This window comes from Pteropus medius, unplaced genomic scaffold (assembly GCF_902729225.1).
Source record: "Pteropus medius unplaced genomic scaffold, Ma_sr-lr_union100, whole genome shotgun sequence".
Taxonomy (NCBI): Eukaryota; Metazoa; Chordata; class Mammalia; order Chiroptera; family Pteropodidae; genus Pteropus; species Pteropus medius.
This window is the reverse complement of record NW_024346065.1, coordinates 2,038,185-2,064,334: the sequence shown is the minus strand read 5'-3', so window position 1 is coordinate 2,064,334 and position 26,150 is coordinate 2,038,185. Positions and strand designations below refer to the sequence as shown.

Genomic DNA, 26,150 nt, shown 5'->3' with positions numbered 1-26,150 from the left:
CAAGGTTGCTGTTTCTGGCTGTGAAAAAGGCTGAGAAGTTGTCTCCCGGCATGTGTGTATTACAATACTGGCAGGGAGACACACACAACTTTAAGGGAGTACTTCCTTCATAATATGATGTGGTCGCAAATTATGACAGGGAAAAATATGTTTGGTACAAAGCTATCAAATTTCATTTTAAAAGGAAAACTTACAACTGAGTATATCCAAAAACTGAAGCTTTGACTGACAATAACAACTTTATAACTTACACTAACTTTCCATGTTTCCTACAATCAACACATTTGTGTTACGTGTATTAACATTAAATCTATCACTTATTTCTCAACATTAAATATTCTCTTATCCAAAAAATGAATTACAGATACCTGGTACATTTCAAATTACTTTAAAATGAAATATGTAAAACAGCTTTAAGTTCAAGGATTGCAAAAAAGTATTTTTGCAAACTACAGCGGATTGCAAGTTGGAAAAATATATAGCTGTCCTTTAACCTATATTTGTTAGATAAGTTTGCCACTCGACAAAAAAACAGAAATAAGAAAAAGCAAAATATTTAAGAGAAATGGTCTCCAATTTTCCATGCTTATATATTCCCTATGTGAATCTGGCTTAAGCTATATTTGTTTCCTTATTTTGATTATATAAATCTTACCTATTATATGAACATTTATGCCTGATATAAGTAAAGCAAATAAACAAATACATTAATCTTAAAGAAATTTAAACAGAATAACAGAAGAATCATTCAGGCTTGGGATGGATACAGTATAATGTAAACTTTTTCCAAGTCACAGAGAATATTTACAGAATATTTTAATTTAAAAAAAAATGAGGTGGTAGAAGATGAGGGCCAGTAAGAGGCAGCTGGGAATAAAATATTTTTAGTCTAACAAAACTCTCAGGGAAAAAAAAGCATAAAATTCATTCAAATAAATGTATGAAAAATATGTAATCTTCACTATGCTGTACAACTGAAATATATTATTGTATGCCAACTGTAACTGAAAAAAACTCATTGACTATACAATGTAAATATGAGAAACTGTCTATTACATTTCAATAAAGCTGTAAAAAAATATGTAATCTTTTCCCCTTCACTATAACATCTGAAGGCATTTGGCAGACATCATTATCACTGAACACGTCTTTGATTTCTTAAAACACTAGAGAAGCATGTACATTGCTCTTTCTGTCAAGAAATGTGGATCCTTGATAAATGTATTAAAAAAAAAGCAGATGATGTGAAGTAGTAGAAGCTGCTTGAGACTTAGAATATAGACTTAATGAGGTGCAAATCTAGTATATATGGTACCTTTGAGCAAAACAGAAAAAGGTGTTACATTCTTGGTAGCCAGAGCTCTGGTCCAGTGAGTAAAGAACAAGTTAGATGTCAGTTTCCACTTAAATCCTGCTCTGTGTAGTATACCAACTGCATATCCAGACTAGGCAAATTCAAACTTGGCTCTACCACTTATTAGACTGGAGTCTTAAACAAGAGATTTAACTGAGGTTCAATTTCTTTATCTTGAAAATGGAGATTATAGAGCCCTATTAATAGGATTATTGTGGATAGTACATAGAATGGTGTTTGCTGTAGCACCTAGTACTGAGCTCAATAGACAAATGAATGGCAAAAATAACAAAAACTCTCTCCTTCCACAGAAAGTGGAGGTTTCTCTCTTTTCACACCTATAAATAATTAACTGCCAAGAAATAAAATACTTCTACTGAGTTAGTCCAGTTTTATGGGAACATAAATTAACGTACACTCCTAACATTAGTTTAGTGATCACTCCTGTGTGTGTGCAGGACGAAAGGGCAGTGAATTCAAAGATCAAATATTCTGTTTGGGAATTTACATTTGACATTAATCTCTATTATAGATTCATAATGCCTATTAGAATTCTAAAGACTCTGAGAAGTCCTATAATAAGAAGCTGTTTAACTTACATAACCCACTATACTCAAAATGTATTTGATCACAGAACTTTATTTTTGGTTTATATCTATTAAAATCTCATAGCACTAGTTTTTTTGGGGTTTTTTTTCCCCACAGAATGGAAGTGAGAATAAATAGTATAGGGAATTTTGAGCCATGTTTTATGTATATGATGTCATATAAACAGCACCATTTCTTTTTAATGACATTAAAGAAAATCAAATAGATTTTAAGCTACAGATATTATTACTATTTACAAACCTTAATGAAATCAGAAATTCAAAATCTGAAAACTGTTTTTGAATAATTTTGAGATAAAAGGTTGAGCTTCAAAAAAAAGGTGAATTTCAAGGCTTTAAATGTTAGGCCGCATGTAGAAATTTTTAATTCCAAGACTACATCTAAAAATCATATTGTAGAGATTGGAACATTAATGCTTTAGCTCTACATGGCTAGCAGCAAACAATGATGGTTATAAGGCCTTTCCAAGAAAAGAAATGATCCTGGTTTGAATTCAAAATGCTGGTATTTATATTCTCTTATACCCCTCTTCCTTCCTATATACATTTATGTTAAGGAAAGAGAAATAAAAGCAAAACATTTTCTACTATTCTACTGTTTTAACTTACCTAGTATTTTCACAGCATAATGAGGACTTTCTAAGACAATGCCTTCCTCTGTATCAAATATAGGGTTATCTATTCCAGTTTTTGGAGGAATTTGGGCTAGTTTCTTAAGTCTCATGGAAGAATTAAGGTCGAGTTCTTGTTTTTTCCCTTCTTCTTCTCGCCTACGCCTCATGTCCTCCTGTTGCTGCCGAATACGCTCCAACTGTGCACTTCGCCGGACTGGCATCATTCTGGTGCCCAAATCTCCAGGGCAGTCAACAGCCATCTCTCGGTGCTTCTGGTGTTCCTCTGGTGATGCAAGACCAACATTTTTTACTTCGCTGTCTGATTCCTCAGTAACATGCCCATTCATATGGGATGTTGTCATGGTTATCTATAAAAACCTGAACCACTTTTATAAATCAATTTTTCCTATAAAGCCAATATCTTGATTCTGTAGTATAAAATCCATGTTACTTCAAAAAAAAACACAAAACTTCTTACATCATATAATAATGCTATGAAAATGTATCCATGAAGGAAATCTAAGGGGAAAGATGGGGGGGAAAAAAGTATAAGAATTACAATATAAAAAATTTTACATAGCCCATTTCTAATCTCTACACAATACAGAAAATATCCCATAAGTATATACTATTATTTTGCTGTACAGGTTAAGTACTTTCCTTTCATTTTAGAGATAATGCTAAGGAAATCAAGGTGCCCTCCCCGGCCCCTGCCAAAAAAAAGGTCCCCTCCCAAGAAATGGGAGCATACTGTTATTTTATAGCTAGAGAAAAATGAAATATTGGCAAGTTTAGCAAAGTGGGAAAGTAGGAAAGTTCTGCCTACTAGTTTAGTAGAGAACAGGTTGCTTATGATATAAAGATGTTTTAATCATCTTTGTACAGCTGTCTCAACACAGTACACTCAATATAAATGATATTGAAATAACTTCCTAGTTAACCGCTAAAGAAACTGGCACATAGCATGCATGCTATGTTGGTGGCTCACTTGAGGTAAAGTTAGTATTCTCAGAACAATTAACATCAGGAATTTATAAGATGAAGAAGATACTCAATAACAAAGAAATTTTAATTAGCAGTTAAGGCATTTACAGGATAAAACTACATTAAGTGAGAAAAAGACTACGTGGGTTATCAGTCTCTATAACTGGTCACATGAACAAAAGAATCAAGGTTAATTCTTTATGAGGATTCATTCAGAGAAAATGGTAACTGTTACCAGTCCAAAAAATCTTTAAATTATACTGTAAGTAAATAAGAATATATTATACTTGGAGACCAGAAAACTGAATATGAATTCTGGCTGTGACACTTCCTCTAGCTTTATGATTTAAGATGAGTCAGTTTCTCTCTTGTCTTAGATTCCTTTGAAAATGTATTCATAGGACTGTTCTAAGTTTTGAATGAGATAATGTATGCAAGTTTTAAGATTAAAAATATATATTTATGTTAATTTTTAGTAATAATTTGATTCTCATAGTTTAAAAATCCTTCAACATATTTTAGACAAAAAAAGGCAGATTGTTTATATATGTGAAAACCCACACATTAAATCTAATTAGTCTTCTTTTACTCAAGACTTTAAAAATATTTACAATAATAATCCTACTGCCTCCTTGAGTTGAGCATCCTTTCAAAAAATAGGTTAGAGCACATGCCAACTAAGCAAAAGCTGAGTTTTCAAATAACATTCCTAATACCAGCCAATCTTCTCTCAAACAAACATCTTGTCACAGACTACTTAACACAAACCCACCTAGACTAAAAAAGCCACTAGACCAACAATCAGGGAAATGAATAGATGCAAGCTACATAAGCTACTAGAATTACATTTTGCAAGAATTTTGGGAGATTTTTCTGTCTTCTATCCAAATCTTAGCTTCTTTCTTTATTTTTAACTATGTGAGCTACACATTAATATCTTATTTATCATTAGACTGCCTTCTTTTTTCATTAAAATAACAGCTATTAGAATGGTATTAGGCAATTCTTAAGTTTATATATTAATAATATGCAAAGCAAAGTCAGCTTATTTGATATTTTCATTACAAGTAAACAGAAATTTGTGTAGGAGTTACTGCAGTGCTGTGCTTAATTTTAATTGTAAAAGTCTAGGAGTGTACATATTTCCATGAATTAAAACTCTCAACTTTGTTTATCTGGAATATTTACTGAATACTAAAAATCAAATTTAATAATGAATAATGTATGTTTTACTTTAGATGATAGTCTAAAAATATTATGACTTGAAATTAAAACTGTCAGCTTAACAACTGTAAGGCTATGTCCATATTCACTATACTAGATCTTTGGGGGTAGGGGGCGGTGGATTATAGATCATGTAAGAGAGTCTAGGCCAGGCAATCTGGGTAAGAGTTCTCATGCTTGGATTACTATCATGCTTGTCTAGCTGGATATAGTCTTTTACCCTCAGAAAAATTTCTGCAACTTGATATTAATCTGCTTAAAATTCCATTTTGGTCATCTCCCTTGGAGTGTTCACAGTCTACTGGGAAAGACAGCAAAAAAAAAAGAAAGAAAAGAAAAAAGAGAGATCATGCTTCCCCAGTTGGTTTCTCCTCATTAGAATCTAAACCTGTTAAAGACAGGGGTAATGTCGGATATTTGTAGCCCCCAGTACTTAACACAATACATGTAATATAGGAATATACATGAAATATTTGTTCATCTAAACTTAGAAATGTCATAAATTCATAGAAGATGCACAGACGATGGACTCTAAAGCTTAGTCTGTGGTAAGGAGTCATAACAAACGCTAAAAATATAAAGATGAATTTCTTTGAAAAGCATTTCAAAGAATGAAATATTAGCCAAACAGAAGAGTCTGTTCCAGGCAGAGGGAACCACATGATCAATAAAAAAGAAGAGTATGAGAGTACTACTCTTTCAAAAAAATAGACTAGAACGCAATTAAGACTGGATGGGACGATGACAGCATGTCATACGTGAGTAAGGATAAACTGGAAAGGCCAGCAGGACACCAGACTGAGAAGAGTTTAACAGCTAAAGACTGTGACCTTTATCCTCAAAGTAGTAAGAATCATTACAGGACTTAAAGCAACGGATGACATGATCACCTTCACTTTGAGAGAAATACACTCTGGTATAAGTGTAGAAGACTGACTGAGGGTGGCAATGAGACCAGTTTAAGGCAACTGTAAGAAATGGGATCCTGAACTGTGTAGACAGTGAAATGAAGAAGTTATATTAAAGAAATACACTGGTTATAGAAATACTAGAACTTGGTGTCTGTAGCATATAATAGGGCAAGAAGAGGAGAGGAAGAGGAGAAAAAGGTAGTAGTAGTAATAGTAGTGGTAGTGGTAGAAGTAGTAATTGTTACATTTACTGAGCACTTTAAACATTTATTCATTTAACCCTCATTTAATTCTGCATAAGGTAGTCTTTTATTTACATAAAAGGAGGTAATTCTCTAGTTCAGTCATTTACCAACTTCTGAATTGTCAAAAGACCTTCTTTTCTTTGCAGAGGGAGAATACATTCAATATGCTTATTCTGTAGATGAGGAATGAGGAGTGAAGGCCCTGAAGATAGAATGGAGGAATAAGGAAGAGGCAGTATGAACCAAAAGGCAGGGAGATAAATGGAGTGGGAAAGTACAAATAGGGCTAGTTGAACTAAAGCAGTCAATGTATGTAAGAGAACAATGAAGTCAGCTTGTACAATAGGACAGTAGCTAGAAAGTTTGGGTCCAACTTATGAAAAGTCTTAAATGTAAGTCTTTAATTCTCAAGGCAGCAGGAAAACCATCAAACATTAGAAAAGAGTGATGATTTATACATAAATTTAATTAAGCATTTACCCCTGGCTAGGTACTAGGATTATAGGGACAGGATCTCTGCCTATTAGTCCATCTACCAAAATGTCCTACAGGCATCTAGAAATTAATATGCCTACCATTAAACTCATATTTCCCTTTAATCCCCTCATATTCTCCTTGAGCCTCTTTCTCCATTCTCAATCCTATTTAATGCCACTATTATCTACCCAGTTACCCAAGACAACAGAATATTTAAGAGAACGGGCTCCAGAATCAGACTGCCCAGACTCTGATCCTTGCCTCCTCTCCTTTTAAGTCTCAGCTCAAATATATTCTGGATTTCCATGACTCTTCAAACTAGGTAAGTGCTCCCACTGGAATCCCACAATCCCTGTCACATCTATCAAACTGGACTATAATTACTTGTCTCTGTCTGTTTGCAGACTAGAAGCCTTTGGAGGCCAGGAACCAGGCCAACTCATGTCTGGATCTGTGACATTGCCCAGCACAGGGCCAAGCAGACAGGACACTTCAGAATATGAACCCAGGCAGTGTGACTCCAGGGCCACTGTCTTTGGGTCAGCAGGTAGACGGCCAAGTCATTAAAATGGAGAATACAGAAGAAGGAGAATTAGATAGAAGAGGTGAGAAATTACATGGGTTTAGTTTGGGACACATGAATGGTCCCACAGGTAATAGTCTAATCAGCAGGATCTGTCTTACACATCTCTATGGCCCTGATATCAAGTAAGAGATAAATGCTTAATTAAGTATATGAGCAAATCACTCCTGTTTAAAATCTCTAATGGCTTTCATATTGCCTGGAAAATGGAGTCCAAACTCATGAGGTAAATCCAAACTTTATAACTGCATCTTTTATTACTTACCTGTACTAGCTTTCTAAGTCAGCTTTCTTGTTTGTACCTATCCGATATGTTTTTTCTTCTTGCTCAATGCCTTAAGAAATATGAACTGCTTCTCTTTTCCTCTTTTATGTTCAAGAACTATCGCAAGTCCCCATTCCTTCAAGAAGTTTTTTCCAGACCACTTCGGTTAAAAAACCATGCAATGCTCCAAAAGATAAGGCTCACAAGTTAATTCATGAGGGCCATGAAAGATTAAAAAAGTTTTTCCAAAATCAGAAACTTTATGCTGTGTCCTACGGTTTTAGCACTAAGATCATCATAATTTTTAAACAGGCAAATCATGAATACTCTAGCTCATATATGTAATCAATACATATCAAGAGTCCCAGTCCAAAAGAATTATATTCTCCCTCCCCAAAAAACAAACAAAAAAAAAAAAAAGAGAGGAAAAAAGTCCTTCAACAATTCAGAAGCTGGTAAACGACTAGAGAATTATCTCTAGTTTAGTAAATATGTAAATAAAAGACCACCTTATGCAAATAATATTGTTAAATGTTGCTGACCCTAAGAGTATTCCTCTCTTCTCAATCCTCTAATTGTAAATAAATTGTTTTTAAAATGCCTCAAAAACTCACATTTCAAATCCTCATCAGAGTCCCAGATCATACCCCTCACCAATGGGAAAAAAATAAATAAATTTAAAAAAAAGAATCAATCAAAACTCTTTACATAGTCCACAAGAAAATGAATTTTCAGGTAGGCAGGCCAAAGCTGTTTCAATGCTAACTTCAAACTAGTGGGGTGGAAAGGGCTTTGTCTATGTGAACTGGCTATAGGAAAAGGGAGTAAAATGAAGCTAAATAAGCTTCGATAGAACAAATGATTAAGAATGGGAGCAGGGGGGCCGGGTGGGGGTGGACTGAAACAGCTTGAGGAATAGAGGCCGACTGAAAACTCCACACCAAGAAACAGAACCATTAGTGTGAGAGAGCTGGGAACATGACAGGTTTCCAGGAAAACAACTTCCTATATAATCAGAATTCTAATTTTTAGACAGAGGAATCTGTAAAACATATACTTCATATGCATAAACATGATTGGTCTATGCTAGTGTCCAGAACTCTAGATTTTTTTTTTCAGTACACCCTTCCTCTCCTTCTCCCACAAGTGATGTCTTTTGAGCAGCAGCTGGGAAGTCTCATTTTAAATGATCAGCATTCCTCTGACATTCTAAGAAGTTGGACTATTTGTTCCCATAGAAACAGCTTTGTCAGCTAACACAAGATTCAGGCCAAGAATAGTGAAAAGAACTTACATTATGTAAATTGGAAAGACTTTGTCTACTATCCTCTTAGTTTCTCTTCTCTGGTTTTTCAAGAACTCAGGCTAACTTTCTTACTCTGTAAAACAGAAAAGAGACAACCAAGTATGAAAGTCTACAGTGTTTTTTACAGGGAGAAAATGGGAGAGAAAGGTTAATTCAATATGATATCCAAATCTGTTTGCAGGTGGTGAGGATTTGTTAGTATGAAGTAGTAAAAATACACCCCCCCATCTCTAATGGATATCAATTAAAATCAATACAAATTACCTGAAATTAGTGTTGAGAAAGAGGTAAACATAATTGGTTTAAAATCTTTTTAAAAAGGATAAGATCTTTTTGCAGATTATTTTTAATGCTACGTCTTGACTTCTAGGTTAAGGTTCAAATAGAAATGCAGTTTCTTTTTTCTTTCTTTGTTTTAACTACAATTTTTGGATTAATTTTAAACATTATGAATAGTTTATGATGCCAAGGAAATGAGAAGTTTAGAATCCAAAAAGAATTTGACAGATAAGAACCACAACCAATTCAGAGGGGAAAAGGTCATGTTATACTGGAGACCAAGACAGAAGAGGATCCTGTCCTAATGGAGCTTACATTCTGGCAGAGTAACAGATAATTAAAAAAACAAACACACAATAAGATGATTTTGGATAGAGGAATATATAGAAAGAAAAAGGAAAATATAATAGACAGTGATGTTTGGAAGTGGCAACATTAGATATGATGGTTAGGGAAGCTCTATGTTAGGAGGTGATATTTGAACTGATATTTGAGACTTGAATGACCAAAAAAAAAAAAAAAAAAAAAGATCTGAGGGAAGATCCAGAAATAAAGGGTTCTAGACCGAAGAAACAAAAAGTACATTTCTATATGGGTATCACCAGGAATCTCAATTTCAATATACAGATACTTCTTGGCTTATGATGGGGTTACATACTGATAAACCCACCATAGGTTGAAAATGAATTTACTACTACACTGTAGAGAATCAGGTGTTTATACTCATGACCACATGGCTGGCTGTGATCTGCGGCTCACTGCCACTGACGACCAACACAATGGAGTATAATTCTGAAATATATTGTTAGCCTGGGGAAAAAATCAAATTCAAAGTACAGTTTCTACTATGTGTGTATCACTTTTGCAGCATTGTAAAGCTGAAAAATCATAAGTTGAACAATCATAAGTAGGGGACCATCTGTATCCCAAACTGACCTCATCTTCTTCCCTACTATTGTTAATTATACCACCATCTCCAAGACCTTTATCTTCCTATTAGTCCATCAGTTGCCAAGCTTTTAGAATCCACTGAATGGTAGCAGAATACAACACCCCAAATTATGCCACTAAAAGAAACTTAAGAAAATGGAAAGACAAAGCTAAAAAAAATGTGTGGGAGGAATATTTTTGCAAAATACATGCCTGCTGTAACTACTTATGACTGAAGTCAAACAATCTAATTTTTAAAAATAATGCAAGACATTTGACCACTTTACCAAACAAGATACACAAATGGCAAAAATAATCATTTGAAAAAGATACTCAACATTATTAATCATTCAGGAAATGCAAATTAAAACCACAGAGAGATAGCGGCATAAATAGAAATCCGTGGAATAGAATTGAAAGTCCAGAAATAAACCCTTGCATTTATAGGCAACTGAATTATTAAAAGAATGCCAAGACAATTACATGAGGGGGAAAAAAACAGTGTCTTCAACAAATGGTGGTAGGACAACTAGATATCCAAATGCGAAAGAATGAGGCTAGACTCTTACCTCATATCACATACAAAAATGAACTCCATATGGATCAAAGACACAAATGTAAGAACTAAAACTATAAAACTCTTAGAAGAAAACATAGGTGTAAATCTTCATGACCTTGGATTAGGCAATGGTTTCTTAAGATAGGACATCAAAAGCACAAGCAACAACAAAAATAGATAAATTAGACATCAAAATTAAAAACTTTGTGCTTTAAAGGACACCATCAAGAAAATGAAAAGATAACCCACAGAAAACTTTTGCAAATCATATTTGATAAGGGACTTATATCTTGAACATATAACAAACTCTTACACTTCTATAATAAAAAGATGAATAGTCTGATTTAAAAATGGGAAGAGGACCTGAACACAGTTCTCCAAAAAAGATAAACAAATAGCCTTTAAAAAGCACACAAAAAGATATTCAACATTATTAGCCATCAGAGAAAAGAAAATCAAAACCAAAATGACACCTGTCAGAATGGTTTTATCAAAAGGACAAGAAATAAGTGCTGGTGAGCATGTAAAGAAAAAGGAACCCTCATGCATTGTTGGTGAGAATGCAAATTGGTACAGCCATTATGGAAAATAGTATGGAAGGTCTTCAAAAAATTAAAAATAGAACTATATCATCATCCAGCGATTCTACTTTTGGGTATTTATCCAAAGAAAACAAAAACACTAATTCAAAAAGATATGCACTCCTATGTTAACTGCATTATTTTCAAGAGTCGAGATGTACAGAACAACCTAAATATGTCTATCAATGGATGAGTGGATAAAGAAATGTGATGCCACACACACAATGGAATACTATTCTACCATTAAAAAAAAATCTTGCCATTTACAGTAACGTGGATGGACCTTGAGGGGATTATGCTAAGTGAAATAAGTCAGACATAGAAAGATAAATGCTATGCAATTTCACTTATATGTGGACTCTTAACAAAAAAAAAAAAAACAACAGCAAACAAACAGAACAAAACAAAACTCATAGATACAGAGAACAGATTCACAGTTGCCAGAGGATAGGAGGGTTGTGGAGAGGGCAAATGAGTGCAGGAGATAAAGAGGTACAAACTTTCAAATATAAAATGGATAAGTTATGGGGATATTATATGCAGCATGGTTACTATAATCAACAATAATATATCATAAATTTGAAAGTTCCTAAGAAAGTCAATCTTAAAAGTCTTCAACATATGCAAATTTTATAACTGTATGGGGACAGATGGTAACCAGACTTATTGTGGTGATCATTTTGAAATGTATACGAATGTCAGATCATTAAGTTGTATTCCTGAAACTAATGTAATGTTGTATGTCAATTATACCTCAAAAACAAACAGTGAGATACCACTTAACATCTACTAGGATGGCAAGATACAAATTGACACACTAAGTGCTGATGAGGATGTAGAGAAACTGGAACCCTCAAACACTGCTGTTGGGAATGTCGAATGCTACAGCCACAGTGGAAAACAGTCTGGCAATTTCTCAAAAGGCTAACCATAGAGTTATCATATGTTCCAGCAATTCTATGCCTCAATATATACCCAAGAGAAATAAAAGCATATGTAATACAAAAACTTGCACAAAAATGTTCATAGCAGCACTATTCGTAATAGCCCAAAATTGGGAAGAAATCCAAATGTCCATCAACTGATATGAATGAATAAATAAAATGCGGTATATCCATAATGAAATATTACTGGGCAATAAAAAGAAATAAAGTACTGATACATACAACATTGATGAACCTTGAAAATGGAATTGAAAGAAGCCAGTCACAAAGGACCACAGACTGTATAGATGCCATCTATGAAATGTCCAGAATAGGTAGCTCTACAGACAGAAAGGAGATTAGTGGTTGTCCAGTGCTGCGGCTGTGTGTGTGGGGGGAATTATGGCTAAGAGGTGTAGGTTTTGGGAGGTGATGAAAATGTTTTAAAATTAATTGTGATGGCTGCACGACTCTGAATATACTAAAAGCCACTGAATTGTACATGTGAAATGGATGAATTATATGGTATCTGGATTACACCTCAATAAAGCTATTAAAAAAACAATGAAATACTATTAAAAACACATGGCTAAAATTAAAAAGACAGACAATACTAAGCACTGGAGAGGATATAGAGAAAGTGAAACCCTCAAACAATACCAGTGAAAATATAAAACGAGTCAGTTTGCAGTTTCTTAAAAAGTTAAACATATACATGATATAACCTAGTTATTCCATGCAAGAAAAATAAAAACATATTATTTGTAAAAATCAGGAAGACTTGAATGGAAATATTCATAGAAGCATTATTAACCTAAAATTGGACACAATCTAAATATCCTTCAGCTGAATAGATAATCATAGAATACTATTCAATAACAAAAAAGAATGAACTACTCATACAGGCAACAACATGGATAGCCTCAAAAACATGTCAGATGCAAGAGTATATATGAAAATTCTAGGAAAAGCAAAACTAGCAAAGTGGGGTGGGGGCAGAAACTGACTACAAAAGGACATGAGAGAATTTTTTTAGGTGATGGAAGTATAATAAAATTAGATTTCAGTGATATCTGCATGATGATATAAATTTAGTAAAACTCAAAATGTACCCAGAAAACATGAATTTTATGTAATGTAAATTATATCTCAATAGTTATTTTAAAACTCATCAAATGGAACACTTAAAATTAGTGAATTTTAATGTAAGTTATACCTGAACTGATTTTAAATTATACACTTAAAATTTCATCTTACTACATGTAAATTATATCTCAACAAAACCAATTTAAAAAAAATTACATATTCCAAAAACAAGTCACATATCGACAACACACATTTAACTCAATGCATAAATTTCAGTTTTCAACAATGAATGGCACATGCATCATCTTCAGAGAGAAAGAATTTAGTTATATCTAAAACTAAATAAGCACAAGTCAAAACCCAAATATATTTGGGCTAATCATGCAAAATATTAGGTCAGAAATGATTACTGATGACAATTTAAACAAAAATATACAGACTCACCAAAGATTTAAATTATAGAGAACTAAGAAAACTATATTTAAACAATATTTTTAAATAAAAAAATCATACCTATTTGAAGTAAACTAAACTTGTTTAACTCAATAGGGCAATGTAAAAAATATTTTTAAAGCTATTAAACAGATTTAAACAACTGACAAACCAAGTTCTTCAAATTAAGAGCATGCAAAATGTCCTGGGTTTACTTTAATGAAACATCTTGATGAGTTCTATAAGGGTATTTCTAAAATTCTACCTGGTTCATGGTTTAGGTTTCAGATAGAAGTACTTTATTTATCATCCTGATAACTGCATTCCAAAGAAGTCATTGCTATCCTCATAACTTTAAAACTAACTGTATTTAGAATATACTATGCCAGATAAATTTGTCAAGAATAGAAGCAAAATTCCCTTAATTGAAAAAAACTTCGAAGTAAAAAATCAAATATGTAAAGATTTCAAAGAGAAGTAAAGATAACATACATGATAACTTAAGCTACATAAATCATGTGCCTCCACAGACATAAAAAGGATGGTATGATTCCTGACATTCAATTCAACTGGATAGGAATATGGCAAAGCCATTAGCTTAGAAGACACATCTTTCTTGGATATAAACTTTCAGAGACTGAGCAGCTTTGAACATTCCTGGCAAAAATTGTATGTATATAAAATACATCTGCAACAGGAAGATTTAATTTACAAGTTCCTACTCTTGACCTTACATTTCTGGGGCATACAATTAATTGTCTTGAGATTCCCCCCACCCCCTGCAAAAAAAAAAAAAAAAAAAAGAGAGAAAAATAGCTGGAAAAATACTGCTGTGTTTATAATCTGTTAAACAGCTATATCTTAAAATGTTCATTTATCAAAATTTATCAAAGATTTATTTACAAATATCACCTTAACTCTTCTTAAACATTTCTGGATTCTAGAGGTTCTCAACCAAGGGTTGTTTTGCCTTCCACCCACCCCCATAAGGAGAGTTTTGGCAATGTCTGGACATATTCTTTATTGTCAGGACTGGGTTGAGGGGTGCTACTGGCACCTACTTAGCAGAGGCCAGAGATGCTGCTAAACATGCACAGGACAGCCTCCCATGAGGAATGATCTAGTCCAAAATTTCAATAATGCCAAAGCTGAGAAACCCTAAGTTAAACAAATAATGGAATATTAATTCAAAATTGAGGCAGTCACTCATTCAGTAATATTAAAAAAGTTTTTCACACATTCTAGACAAAACTTTAAATAGCCAAGCTTCCTTGCTAACCACCTAACGGTATTTTTGCTTATTGTGTTTCAACTCTTTTTTAAGTACTGTCGGTTTCCAAATAATTAATACTAAGGCTGAAAGATCCTTAAATATCATCTGATCCAGTATTTTTCAAAATGTTCAATAAGAAAGAAACTTCGAGGGTTATATTGTTCATTTGGATAGGAAGATATGAGCAGAAACTCACTTTTACCTTTTTTTTTTAAGGTTCAAGGAAAAAAAAGTTCTACTAACTTAAATGTTTAAATAACAAAACTTGGATCTGGTGAGTTCCTCTTATTTTACAAATGACAAAAGAAGGTCCAGAAAATTTAAGTTACTTGCCACAGTTATACAAATACTTAGTGGCAGAAATCAATAAATCCAGAAATTCAACAAAGTAATGATCACCAACAGAATGGCAACAGAGTTAATGGAATAAAAGCTACTGCCAAATAAATTGCCTTACACTGTATACTGGAACCTGAGTGGGAAAGCAAACCCAATTTTAGTAATATACTCCATCATATGATACATTCCCCACCATCAAATGCTTACAATCAAATGAGACAAAACATGGATATAAAATAATTAGTTACATTAAGAGTGACCGAAACAAGGGAAAACTAAAAAAAGTATAGACAAAATATAACGGTCATATTATTTACTGACTCTGTGTGCTGAACACTACGCTGCTGTACTTAGTTAATAATCAATCCTACAAGTTAAATACTATTGTTATCCTCAATGACAGATGAAGACAGATTTAAATAAGCAAAGTATTTTGCCCCCAAAACACATCAAAATAAACATTCAACAGTTATAATAGGTATTCCTATGTATATGGTTTCACATCATATAATCCTTACAACATCCTTATATGGCATTTTACAGAGGACACAAATAGAATAATTAAGTGGTTTTGGTAGACAGTGATGGTGATAGTGGTTAATAGTAGTAGAAGTAAAAGCAACAGCACTACTTGCAAGGCAGAGTGCCAAGAATTTCACATATATCATCTCATTCAATCCTTTCAACTCCTCAAAGTTATCCTCAGTTTACAGATGTGGTAAACAAGTACGGAGAGGTTAAGTTGCTTCCCAAGGTCATAAATCTAAACAGCAGAGCCAAGACTCATACCAAGTCTGTATGACTTCAGAACAGAAGCTCTGCACTTTACTTTTGCCATTATTTTTAGTTTTATCCAATACTGAAAGAAAAACTCCTATTGATTATGACAATTAACTGTCAGTTTAGTGTTTTGAAGGGTACATTCCTAAGATTTTTGTTCACTTATCCAAAGATAATCTCTCTTTTAAACAATGAAATTCTATGAAAAACACATTTGCAAATCCAAATACCTAATAGCTTCTTCTTGCCTTCTTTTGCCTAAAATTTAGCTATGGCCATAAGTATTCCAAAGGACCAATGGGACTGCATAATGAATCATTATTCATCTCTACAAATCTGGTTATTACTTTGTTATAGCTACATTTTGCAATATAAAGAAGAGTTGGGAGAACACGAGATCATTTTTTGAAACCAGATAATTAAGCTCCCTATATATTATATGTAATAATCTCTGAAGCAAAAAGTTTTTTTTTTTTTTCTTAATTGAGAAAATCTACCATTTGCTTATATCAAACACAAAGTTGAACGTCTCTGGAGATATTCAAGACCACGTACTCATAGTAGGAATTGGTTAAAAGCCAAACAGTATCAAAGATATCAAATGGTTGGTTACTTGAACTGCCCCATTATCGCCTTCGGCAACTTAATAATAAAAGATTAAATGCATCCAACAGGTTAGTACATTTTTTGAAAAAGGCACGAGGACAAAAGGTAATTTTTAATATTTCAAACTAACTAGCACTGGATTTTTAAACATGTGGGATAAAATTACTTGAGATATGGCTTTTCAGTATATTGCTACCAATCAAGAATATATATGGCCTAGTTGGAGAACAAGAATAGTCTTCATAAGGAACAGAGCCAATGTAAGAGATAGAAGATAAAGCCACAGTTGACTGAATGCTAAGCTAAATTGTTTGAATTTTCTCCTGCAATGAGGTTTCAGTTAAAAAAAAAAAAAAGCTTTTTAGAAAGTTAAATCTACTCTACATTGTAACCAGAGTTGAAGGGGGGAAATGTAAGTAGAGTAGCCAAGAGAGACAATGTTTTAATATTTTATGCATGAGAAGATAAAGGAAGTAGCAGAAGGAATGAAAAGGGATAATTTCAAACAATGGATATTACAAAGGATGATTTGACAAGATTTAGAGACCAGGAGCCAAATATAATTCTAAAATATTGAGCATAACAAGTGAACCTGGGAGAAATTATAAGACCCTAAAATAGGAAAATTCAGAGATTAAAGTTTTTCTCCCTGGGAGGGAGAGAAGGGGGAACAGGGAGAACTGGGAAGATAATAAATTCCATTTTAGAAGTATTGCATTTAAATTGAGAATGTTGGTGGGTTGTTAACTGCTGGACAGAAAAACCAAAGAGGACAGGCTAGAAATGAAAATCTGTAAGTAACTTACATACTCATATCTTACATTAGTAAATCTTTTCAGTTTCTACAGTAAATTCAAGCACATTATCTCATTTAATCTCCACAGTTGCCCTTTTTTCTAGGAGATCTCAAGGCACTGCAAGTCAAGTCACAGAGCTAGAAGTTAATATAATAGGCATTAAAATACAGATCAGTAAACCCTTGAGGGTCCACAGTGCTGTGATAGTCATGATGATACCATACTGACTACGCATCTTTCAAAAATCAAATTACAGTTGGCCCTTGAACAACAAAGGTTTAAACTGAGCAGCTCCACTTATATGCAGATTTTTCTCAGTGAATACCTGTATTGTTTTCGATTTGCAGTTGGGAGTCTATAGATACGGAGGGCAGACTGTATATACTGATCTATGCTTTTTATAAAAGGGCCTTGAGCAATCAAAGCATTTGGGTACCCATAGGGCTCTTGATACTAACCCCTTGAGGACACTGGAGGACAACTTAAGTTTCTGGGGAGTCGAAAGTTATACAAGGATTTTCGACTGCACGGCGGGTGGGTGCCCCAAGCCCTGCATTGTTCAAGGGTCAACTGTACTTCATTCTTTTAGCTTTAAGATATAATTAGAGAAAATGCATCTTTTCTCAACTTCCTACTTCATAAAATGAACTTTAATATAATAATTAATTTCATTGTTATATATGTTAACAGACTAAAAGGTTACTATAGCACTAGATTGCAGTCCCATGACACAACACCTATTGCTCAAAATTTTTAAATACTCAGCCAAACAGCAGATATAGTCAAGTGGAGAAATGGTAGAATGCATGTGAATATTTCTACTCATCTGAAAAGTGAAACAAGTTACCAACATTCCAGTTCCCTGGTAACATCATTTAAAAAATGTTATTCTCCACTCTGTATTGCTCCAATTTAGGTATGTGCTGCCAATCAAGCCACATATCCTACCCTGACAAACTTTTTAATAAAATATTAATTTATCCCTAAAAAGTGAATATTGTAAAAATACAAGAGACTAGCTCCTATAAGATAAATTACCTATTCCCCTGGGGTCAAATTTAAGTATTGAAAATCATAACTGTAATACCCCTAAATATGCTAATAACAATATTAACTCCCATCAATTCTCCCTCAATAATATCTCACATATTACCCCAGTTTCTCCCTTTTCATACCACCACCTTAAATCCTATACACATTTTCTTTCATGAGTTTTTCTAGTTGCCAACCTTCTAGTTGCCAATCATTTTACTCAATACCGCCAGATTAACTTTCCTGAAGCACACCTAATAAATATCATGACAATGTCCCTTTTCCAATGTTTTTGTTGCCTTTCCCCTTCTTTAAGCTACTGTACCATCCATTTACTGTACTAAGCACCTGGCATGCATTATCTCATTAACTCTCCCAACCATCTCATTAAATTTAGTAACTTAGCTTTAGCAAAGACAAGTAACCTGTCCAATGTCAAAGGTAAATGGTAAGACCTTGATTTACTTGGTACTAGAGCAGATCACATCCTCTTTTGAGTTCTTTTGCATTCTTGCCCCCAACCTTAATTCCTCACAGCTTCTCATGACCTCTAACTTTTTTTGCTCTCCCCAAGAAAATATAGTGAGAGTAGTAGTCCTTTTCTTTAGAATAGGAAGGAAAAAAGTAGCATAAATATTTAAAAATATTTACCTTGGTATAAAATTTTTGTGTGTCTGTTTGAGTGACCAATCACGTACAGTGCTGAAAATGATATGGGAAATTGTGTACTGTTGACTCTATAAATCACTGAAATGTTATGTCTTGATTTATATTTACCAAAATTTTAAATTAAATCTTTGATCTACTAATTCCTTTTCTAGAAATTTATCCCAGAAAGTATGTTTGGAACAATTTGGGTATGTTAATTTTACTTCTTCAACTGTAAATTTAATTAAATCTAAATAAAGATCAAATATTTCCAACGAAAACTTACTGTAATTGAGATGTGTCATCAGTGTAAAATACATACTGAATTTTGATGACTCAGGATAGGAAGAAATCAATGTAAAACATTTCATTATTTTTTTGTATCTAATACATATGGACAAGGTAATATTTTTTATAGATTGAATTAAATAAAATATACTATTAAAATGAATTTCGGTTGTTTAAAAATTTTTATGTGGCTACTAAAGCATGAAGCTCTATGTGAACTGACATGAAACAAAGGCAAATGAATAAAGCAAGCTTCGAAATGGTGTTTACATATCATTCCATTTTTACAAATGCACATAAAAGATATGTTTATAAAGTTATTAGCCAAAAATCTGGAAGAATATATACAATACTGTTTTCATTTACTATTAATGAACTGTAAGGATAACAGACCTCTCAGGTCTTATTTTCTACTTATACTTCTATTTGGCTATCTCACAAAACACACACAAAAAATGTTAGTTTTAGAATTTGGGTGGAAAACTCAAAGGCATTACAATTTTGAAAAACAGAGAAACTTTAAATTACAACTACCTTCTAAAATTCTATAAAAATTAGTAGCAGCAACAAAGCCCTTTTCGAGTTCCAGAACCTTAGTTATCAAAATACTATCCCTAAGGCCCTAACAATTTCATAAGCAATGTAACAATAAACTAAGAATTTCTTAATAAAGTACTTAAGAAATCATTAGAATCATGATTCTCCGGTAGTCAGGACTTCCTCTACCACATAAAAATGAATATACTACATCTTTAATTTTAAAATGGTAGGAAATCAGTTTACTAAAGGAATAAGGGCTTTAATTATAAGAAAAGATCCAAAAGGTACCACCAATACTTTAAAACATAGTAATGAAATTGCTGCCTTTGAGTCTTTCCTATAGTAGAAGTTCCAGAGCCTTGTCATAATTTTGATTGCATTTATTCTTTCGTTATGTTTAGTAACTCGCAATGACAACTCTCAAAGAATCCTAATTACAAACTCACATAGCTACTGCTTTGTCTTCTAGATGCCTATTACTATGCCTATTCCATACAGATTTTCTCTATTCCTTTTACTCTTGAGTTTCAATCCTTTAGTCAATTACTTGTCACAAGTTTCGGGTCTTTAAAAACATATTATAAGAGATTCCAATTTTTGACCTCAGGTGATTTATAGCTTACTAGAGAAAACGATGTGCTCCAAAGGTCAGCGAATTAGTAGATGATTACCTCAACCTAGATGGCTTGCTGGTATGCAATTCAACAACTTGCCATTAAAAAAAAAAGAGAGAGAAAATAGTTTGCCTCCTCATTGAAGAAATACCAAATAGCCATTTCAGAGTTACTAGAACAGGAACATTAAGAAAAATTAATAATAAAGATTCATACCTATTGTTATTTATAAATTTATAAATTAGACTAAAGAGGTGACAGTAGAGAGTATCTTCAGGACCAGAAATAGAATTGTGTCATCAGAACAGAAGAAACTGAGAAGACTGATAAAGGATACAAATCCAGCGATAGATTATTTATTTTGGAGAAGAAGGAAGTTAAAAATCTCAAATCCAGCTCCACCTTGACAGAAATTCAGAAAGGAAGAAAAACAACTTTTTGAAGCTTCGTATATATATCCCAAACATTACACAAAAACGAGTACCTAAATGTAGGTACTTTTTAAGCGCACTTAAATCCTAGCAGAGCACTCAGTTCAGTGTACTCATAGAAGGCAGTAAATTATTTTAAATAAATGCAGTCTTAAAGGCACTTCTGAAACACACAAGCAAAATACAGAAAGCCTAGTTAGGTCAAATCAAAGTACTGTAATACATTTTAAGTGACATCATCGATCATTTTCTGTGACAATGTAAAACCCTCAAAATGTGAAATTATTTTTTAAAATGAATTCTCAGTTTTTTGATGTAAAGTTTCTGATACTATTGTGAAGCCAAGGAGTTATAACTTTCATCAAAAAAAGCACAATTCAAAAGAGTTTAGCTATAAATACAAACAGTATAATTTCTAATATTTAGAATAACTAATTAGATATACTAAAAATTGGCAAAAACCTGAATGAATCTCCATAGTTATTTCACATTTGTTGATTTGTCACAAAGCATTGTGCGGCCATAAAACAAGGCTGGGGGAGGATTAAATACTTATTAAATATCTACTATATGTCAAAATATTTTGCTCAGTGCCTTCCGCACCTTATTTTAACCTTCTGGAACATCTTCCCAGGTGGCTACATGTTATCGATGAGGAAAGTGAAAGCTTGGCTGGGAATTACAACATGAAGTAACTTCACAACTCAGCTGACCCCCTGAGGCTCTTTCTACCACATTACTACAATTTTCATTTCTCCTGCTGACTTTTTGCCCAAAACAAAAGTAGGCAAACTAAGCCCACAGGCTAAATCAAGAATACCCTGTTTTTATAAAAAGTTTTATTAGAACAGTCACATTCATTTGCACTTTGCACTATAACAGCAGAGTTGAATACTTGCAACAGAAATGATATGGTCTGCAAAGCTTAAAATATATACTATCTGGCCCTTTATAGAAAGTTGCCAACCTCTCACTTAAAGGATCAAAAATGCCAAGAACATCAGAAGCCTTAAAACATTAATGTTTAGGGTCTTTGAGACAACTATTAACTTACAAAAGAACTTTAACATTATGAGTCAAAAGGCCAAACTGCTTGAATTTTTATAATAAGTTAATCATATAAGCCCAAATTTGTAAAAATGATAAAATTAAACAGCCCAATTACAAGATTACTGATAAATAGATCAATGGAATACAGAGTCTAGAAAAAGACCTACACAAATGTAGTCAAATGGTTTTTGACGGAGACAAAGGCAATTCAATGGAGAAAGGATAGTCATTTTAACAAACGGTATTGTAACAATGGGACAAATAAATGAAACTCAGCTCAAACCTCTCCATACAAAATTTTGCTCAACATGGAACATAAATCTAAATGTAAAACATAAAATTACAAAATTTGTGGAAAAAAATGAAGGAGAAAATCTTTGCAACCTTGGGTAAGGCAGAGTTCCTAGACACAATACTGAAAATAAGAACCATAAAAGAAAAATACTGATACTTTGGACTTCATCAAAATTTAAAGGTCTGCACTTCAAAAGATACTGTTGAGAATGGAAAAGGCAGCCACAACTGGGAGAAAATCTTTGCAAATCACAAATCTGACAAAGACTTAAAGAATTCTTAAAACTTGACAATAAGACAATCCAATTTTAAACTGGGCAAAAGAAGTTGAACACTTCAACGAAGATATATAAATGGCGAATAAGCACATGAAAAGATGCTCAGCATCATCAGTCATAAGAAAAATGCCAAAAACTCAGTGGCTTAAAATAACACAAATTTATTATTTTACATTTCTGTAGGTTAAAAGTCTGACTCTGACTCCCTGAGCTGATATCAAGGTGTTGGCAGAGCTGCATTCTTTTCTGGGGGCTCTAAAGGTTAATCCATTTCCTGGCTTTTTTCAACAGGCCACCACATTCCTTAGTTGATGCCCCACCCTCCTCCTCCATCCTCAAAACCAAGAACTCTGGCCTTGCTTCCATTGTTACATCTTTTTTTTTTTCTGACTCTACAGCTTCTCTTCCCTTTTTAAGGACCTCAATGATACACTGGACCTACCTGAATAATCCAGGATACTCTCCATATTTTAAAGTCAGTTAATCAGCATCCTTAATTCCATCTGTAACTTTAATTCACCTTGCCATGAAACCTAATTTATTCACAGGTTCCAGGAATTACTCGGCCTACCACAGTCAATTTTAAAGATAAACATACAATTACCGCATGACCCAGCAATTCCACTTCAAGGTGCTCACCCAAGAGAAATGAAGACTTATTTTCACACAAAAACCTGTTTGCAAAGATATACAGCAGTTTTATTCATAGTAACAACAACAACAACAACAACAACTGAAAATAACTCAAATGTCTTTCGATTGGTGGATGGATAAACAACCTGTGGTACATCTGTACAACAGAATACTATATTCAGCAATAAAACAGAAGGAACTGCTGATACATTCAACATGAACACAAATGTATTATGTTAAATGAAAGAAATCAGACTCAAAAGGCTTAAATACTGTACGATTTCTTTTATATGACATTCTACAAAAAAAACTACAGAGAAAGACAACAGATTATTAGCTGCTAGAGGTTAAGGGCGGAGAAAGGTTGACTACAAAGAGAGGCTCAATTCTGGATGCTGGAATTGTTTTGCATCTTGATTTTGGTAGTTGTACTGCTTTATGCATTTGTCAAAACAATTCTACAATGAAAAGAGTTAATTTAATTTCTTGTAAATGAAAAATAAAGTCTTTTTGAAATAAGAACACAAATATATAATTTCTCACTCTTCAGATCAGCAGAAATTTAAAAATATGTGACTGCCAATCTGACAATTTCAAGTGTGGGCAAGCATGATTCAGATACTGTTGGCAGGAATGTAAGTTGTTACAACTTTAGAGGATAATTGGCTGCAGCTAATAAAATTGAAAATGCACATCAACCTACAGCCCAGCAATTCCACTTACAGGTGCATACACACTCTAGGGAAACCTTCACACATGTGTTTGAGGAGAAATACATAAGATATTCATTAAACATTTGAAATATTGAAAAACTGAAAATCCTTCAGTAGAGGAATTATTAATTGTGGCCAGTAGTTATTAAAAAATAAGAAAGAAATGTGTAAGGGAAAGAATCAACCTTGCTGGCTACATATACAATTTTGAGAAGGGTAACTTACTGGTTTGCTTATTTAACAAGAGTATATAGTGAAAAGAGCACCATAGTTGGAATCTGGAGACAAGCATACTGGTGTTTAGTTCCTACTATGCCATCAACTAGCAGTCAGACTATGGACTACTTAACTCTATAAATCTCACTTTCCTTTTCCTGGAAAATGAAGAGGTTAGGCTATACAACCACTAAAATTATTTCCAGCTCAATAATTCTATGATTCAATAAGTTTATAATTAAAAATTATATTCTAAAGCACCTATGTCAAGAAACTTTTTCCCAGACACCTTGAAATCAGAAACTACCAGAGCAATAGGACATCTTAGTATACTGATACATAAAATGGACCAAATTTCCTGGTATGTCTTTGATGAGCTTTTTAATCAAGCTTAAAATTCAAAAAGAACATAATGAACTAAATCCACTGTGTTGACCTGGGTTGCCCTCAGGTAAAACGTACATTCTGATCTCTCATTTTAACTTTCTAAAACAAGTTAATATTACTGAGTCCATGTTTACTTGTCAAGTCTGTCTAGCCAAAAGTCATTCAGGTACATGGTAAGATGCACCTGCTTTTTTAAAAACAAAGTGATGAATTGCTTTTCGTATTTGCCTGTTTCATCTATAAAGATCTTACATTATAATAGCTTCAGCCTGCTACAATAATTTAAAGAGCCTTTAAAAACTTGTTATGTGCCATGTCTACGGGGATCTAGTAAAAAAAAAAGTTCATAATCCAAAAAAGCTTATTTAACAATTTCATTACCACCAATACTTACACTTCAAAGACACCAATAACCAACATGTCATTTATTCCATTTGTTCCAGAATTTAATAGGTTATTAACTTCTAGTATAATCCAAAAGCATAATTAGGATACGATTGTAAAAACAAGATATTACTTTCTTTAAAAATCAGAAATATCAACGCCTTTTACCTTGTCAGTAAGTACAATATTTCAAAATTGTTTTAAAGGCTTTCCAAATCTAAATTCTTACAACTCTAAACGACTAAGAAGGCAAAACACACTATACACTACTTCTAAAAAATCCTAGCTATCAGATTTTAAGTTTAGCGCCAACTGCCAACAAAAACCTTTCGACCGAAACCTAAATTCTGTACATATTACTGTATGTCAATCAACTAAACATAAGGTGAGTTATTATTAGGAAGTTACATAATTTGCACCAAAGACTGTTTAAAGCGCCTTTCATTAAATGCAGCTTACAACAATTTACTGGCTTCAAAGTTCACCTTGCAAACTTAGAGTAAATTATTAGAAACTATTTACGAGATTAGGCTTTTCTTTAAAGTAGTCACAAGGAAGTAAGAACTGTTTGTTTATTTGTTTAAAGAGTGCAAAGAGCAGCTGAATACCAGGAGCTGAGTCAGGCAGAGGAACGCTGACTACATTCCGTCTTCTCAAGGAAAGTGTTCGCCCAGCCGATTTCCCCGACCTGGCCTGGGGGGAGTCCTGGGAGCCCCGAACGTGGGGACCAGGATGCAGAAGACAGGCGACTCCCTGCCGCGCCCCCTACAACTCGGGCCAGGCGGACCCGCCAAGGTGGGTTCCTCTTCAAGAGAGGGAGCGGGCACAGCCAGGCAGCGTTCCTCCAAGAGACAAAGGTTGGGCTCACGCCCTCCGCGGCTGGCTGCGCCTCCCGCTGCCTGGAGCAGCCCGCCGAGCTGCCCCAGGTCCTGCCTGGGCCCAGCGTGCGGCGTGTGGGGGAGGGGGGCGCGCCCGGCAGACCCTCCCCCGCCGCGCTCCGGGAGACCTGTTGATTACGACCTCCGCACGGAGCCACAGCGGGTCCGCCTCTTACCTCTGCGCCACAGCAGCCGCCGATCGTCCCACCCCCGCCGCTCCTAAACACTGCAGAAACGACAGTTCCCCAACGGCACTTAAAATACCGGATAAAGAATCCCGAAACTCCCGATTCCCCACCTCACAATCCTTAGTCTCCGCCCCTACCCCACGGCCAGTCGCCGCCGTCGCCGCCGCCAGCGACTCCACCTCGAGACCGCGCGAGACCGGCCCCCGCGGCCGCCGCGAGTCCGCGCACGCGCCCCCGGGACTCTGGCACAGAGAACGCGCCTATCCCAGTCGCTCTTGGGTGTGCCCCGCCCGCTGCTAGGCAGGGAGGCTGGCGCGGCTCGCCCAATCCCGAGCCCGCGCGGAGAGAGCGCCTGTTCATTGGTCGGCTCTGCAGCCCCAGGGGCCGGTCGCGCGCACTTGCGCGCCTCGAAGTATAAAA

General features: G+C 34.4%; 1 protein-coding gene across 6 annotated transcripts in view; it reads right to left on the bottom strand.

The window, feature by feature from the left end:
- PALS1 (protein associated with LIN7 1, MAGUK p55 family member) overlaps positions 1-26,150 on the bottom strand; it is a 72,172-nt gene extending 46,022 nt beyond the window's left edge. The window contains exons 1-3 of one of the 6 annotated variants that reach the window (XM_039875264.1): positions 25,719-26,150; positions 8,560-8,644; positions 2,572-3,095 (exon numbers count right to left, since the gene is read on the bottom strand). In XM_039875264.1, coding sequence (XP_039731198.1) covers positions 2,572-2,938 — 367 coding nt within the window. In that variant the 5' untranslated portion in view covers positions 2,939-3,095; positions 8,560-8,644; positions 25,719-26,150. Of the gene's footprint in view, positions 1-2,571; positions 3,096-8,559; positions 8,645-22,773; positions 22,885-25,718 lie in introns of those variants that run through there. The other 5 variants (XM_039875266.1, XM_039875265.1, XM_039875267.1 and 2 more) reach the window with 5 other exon arrangements.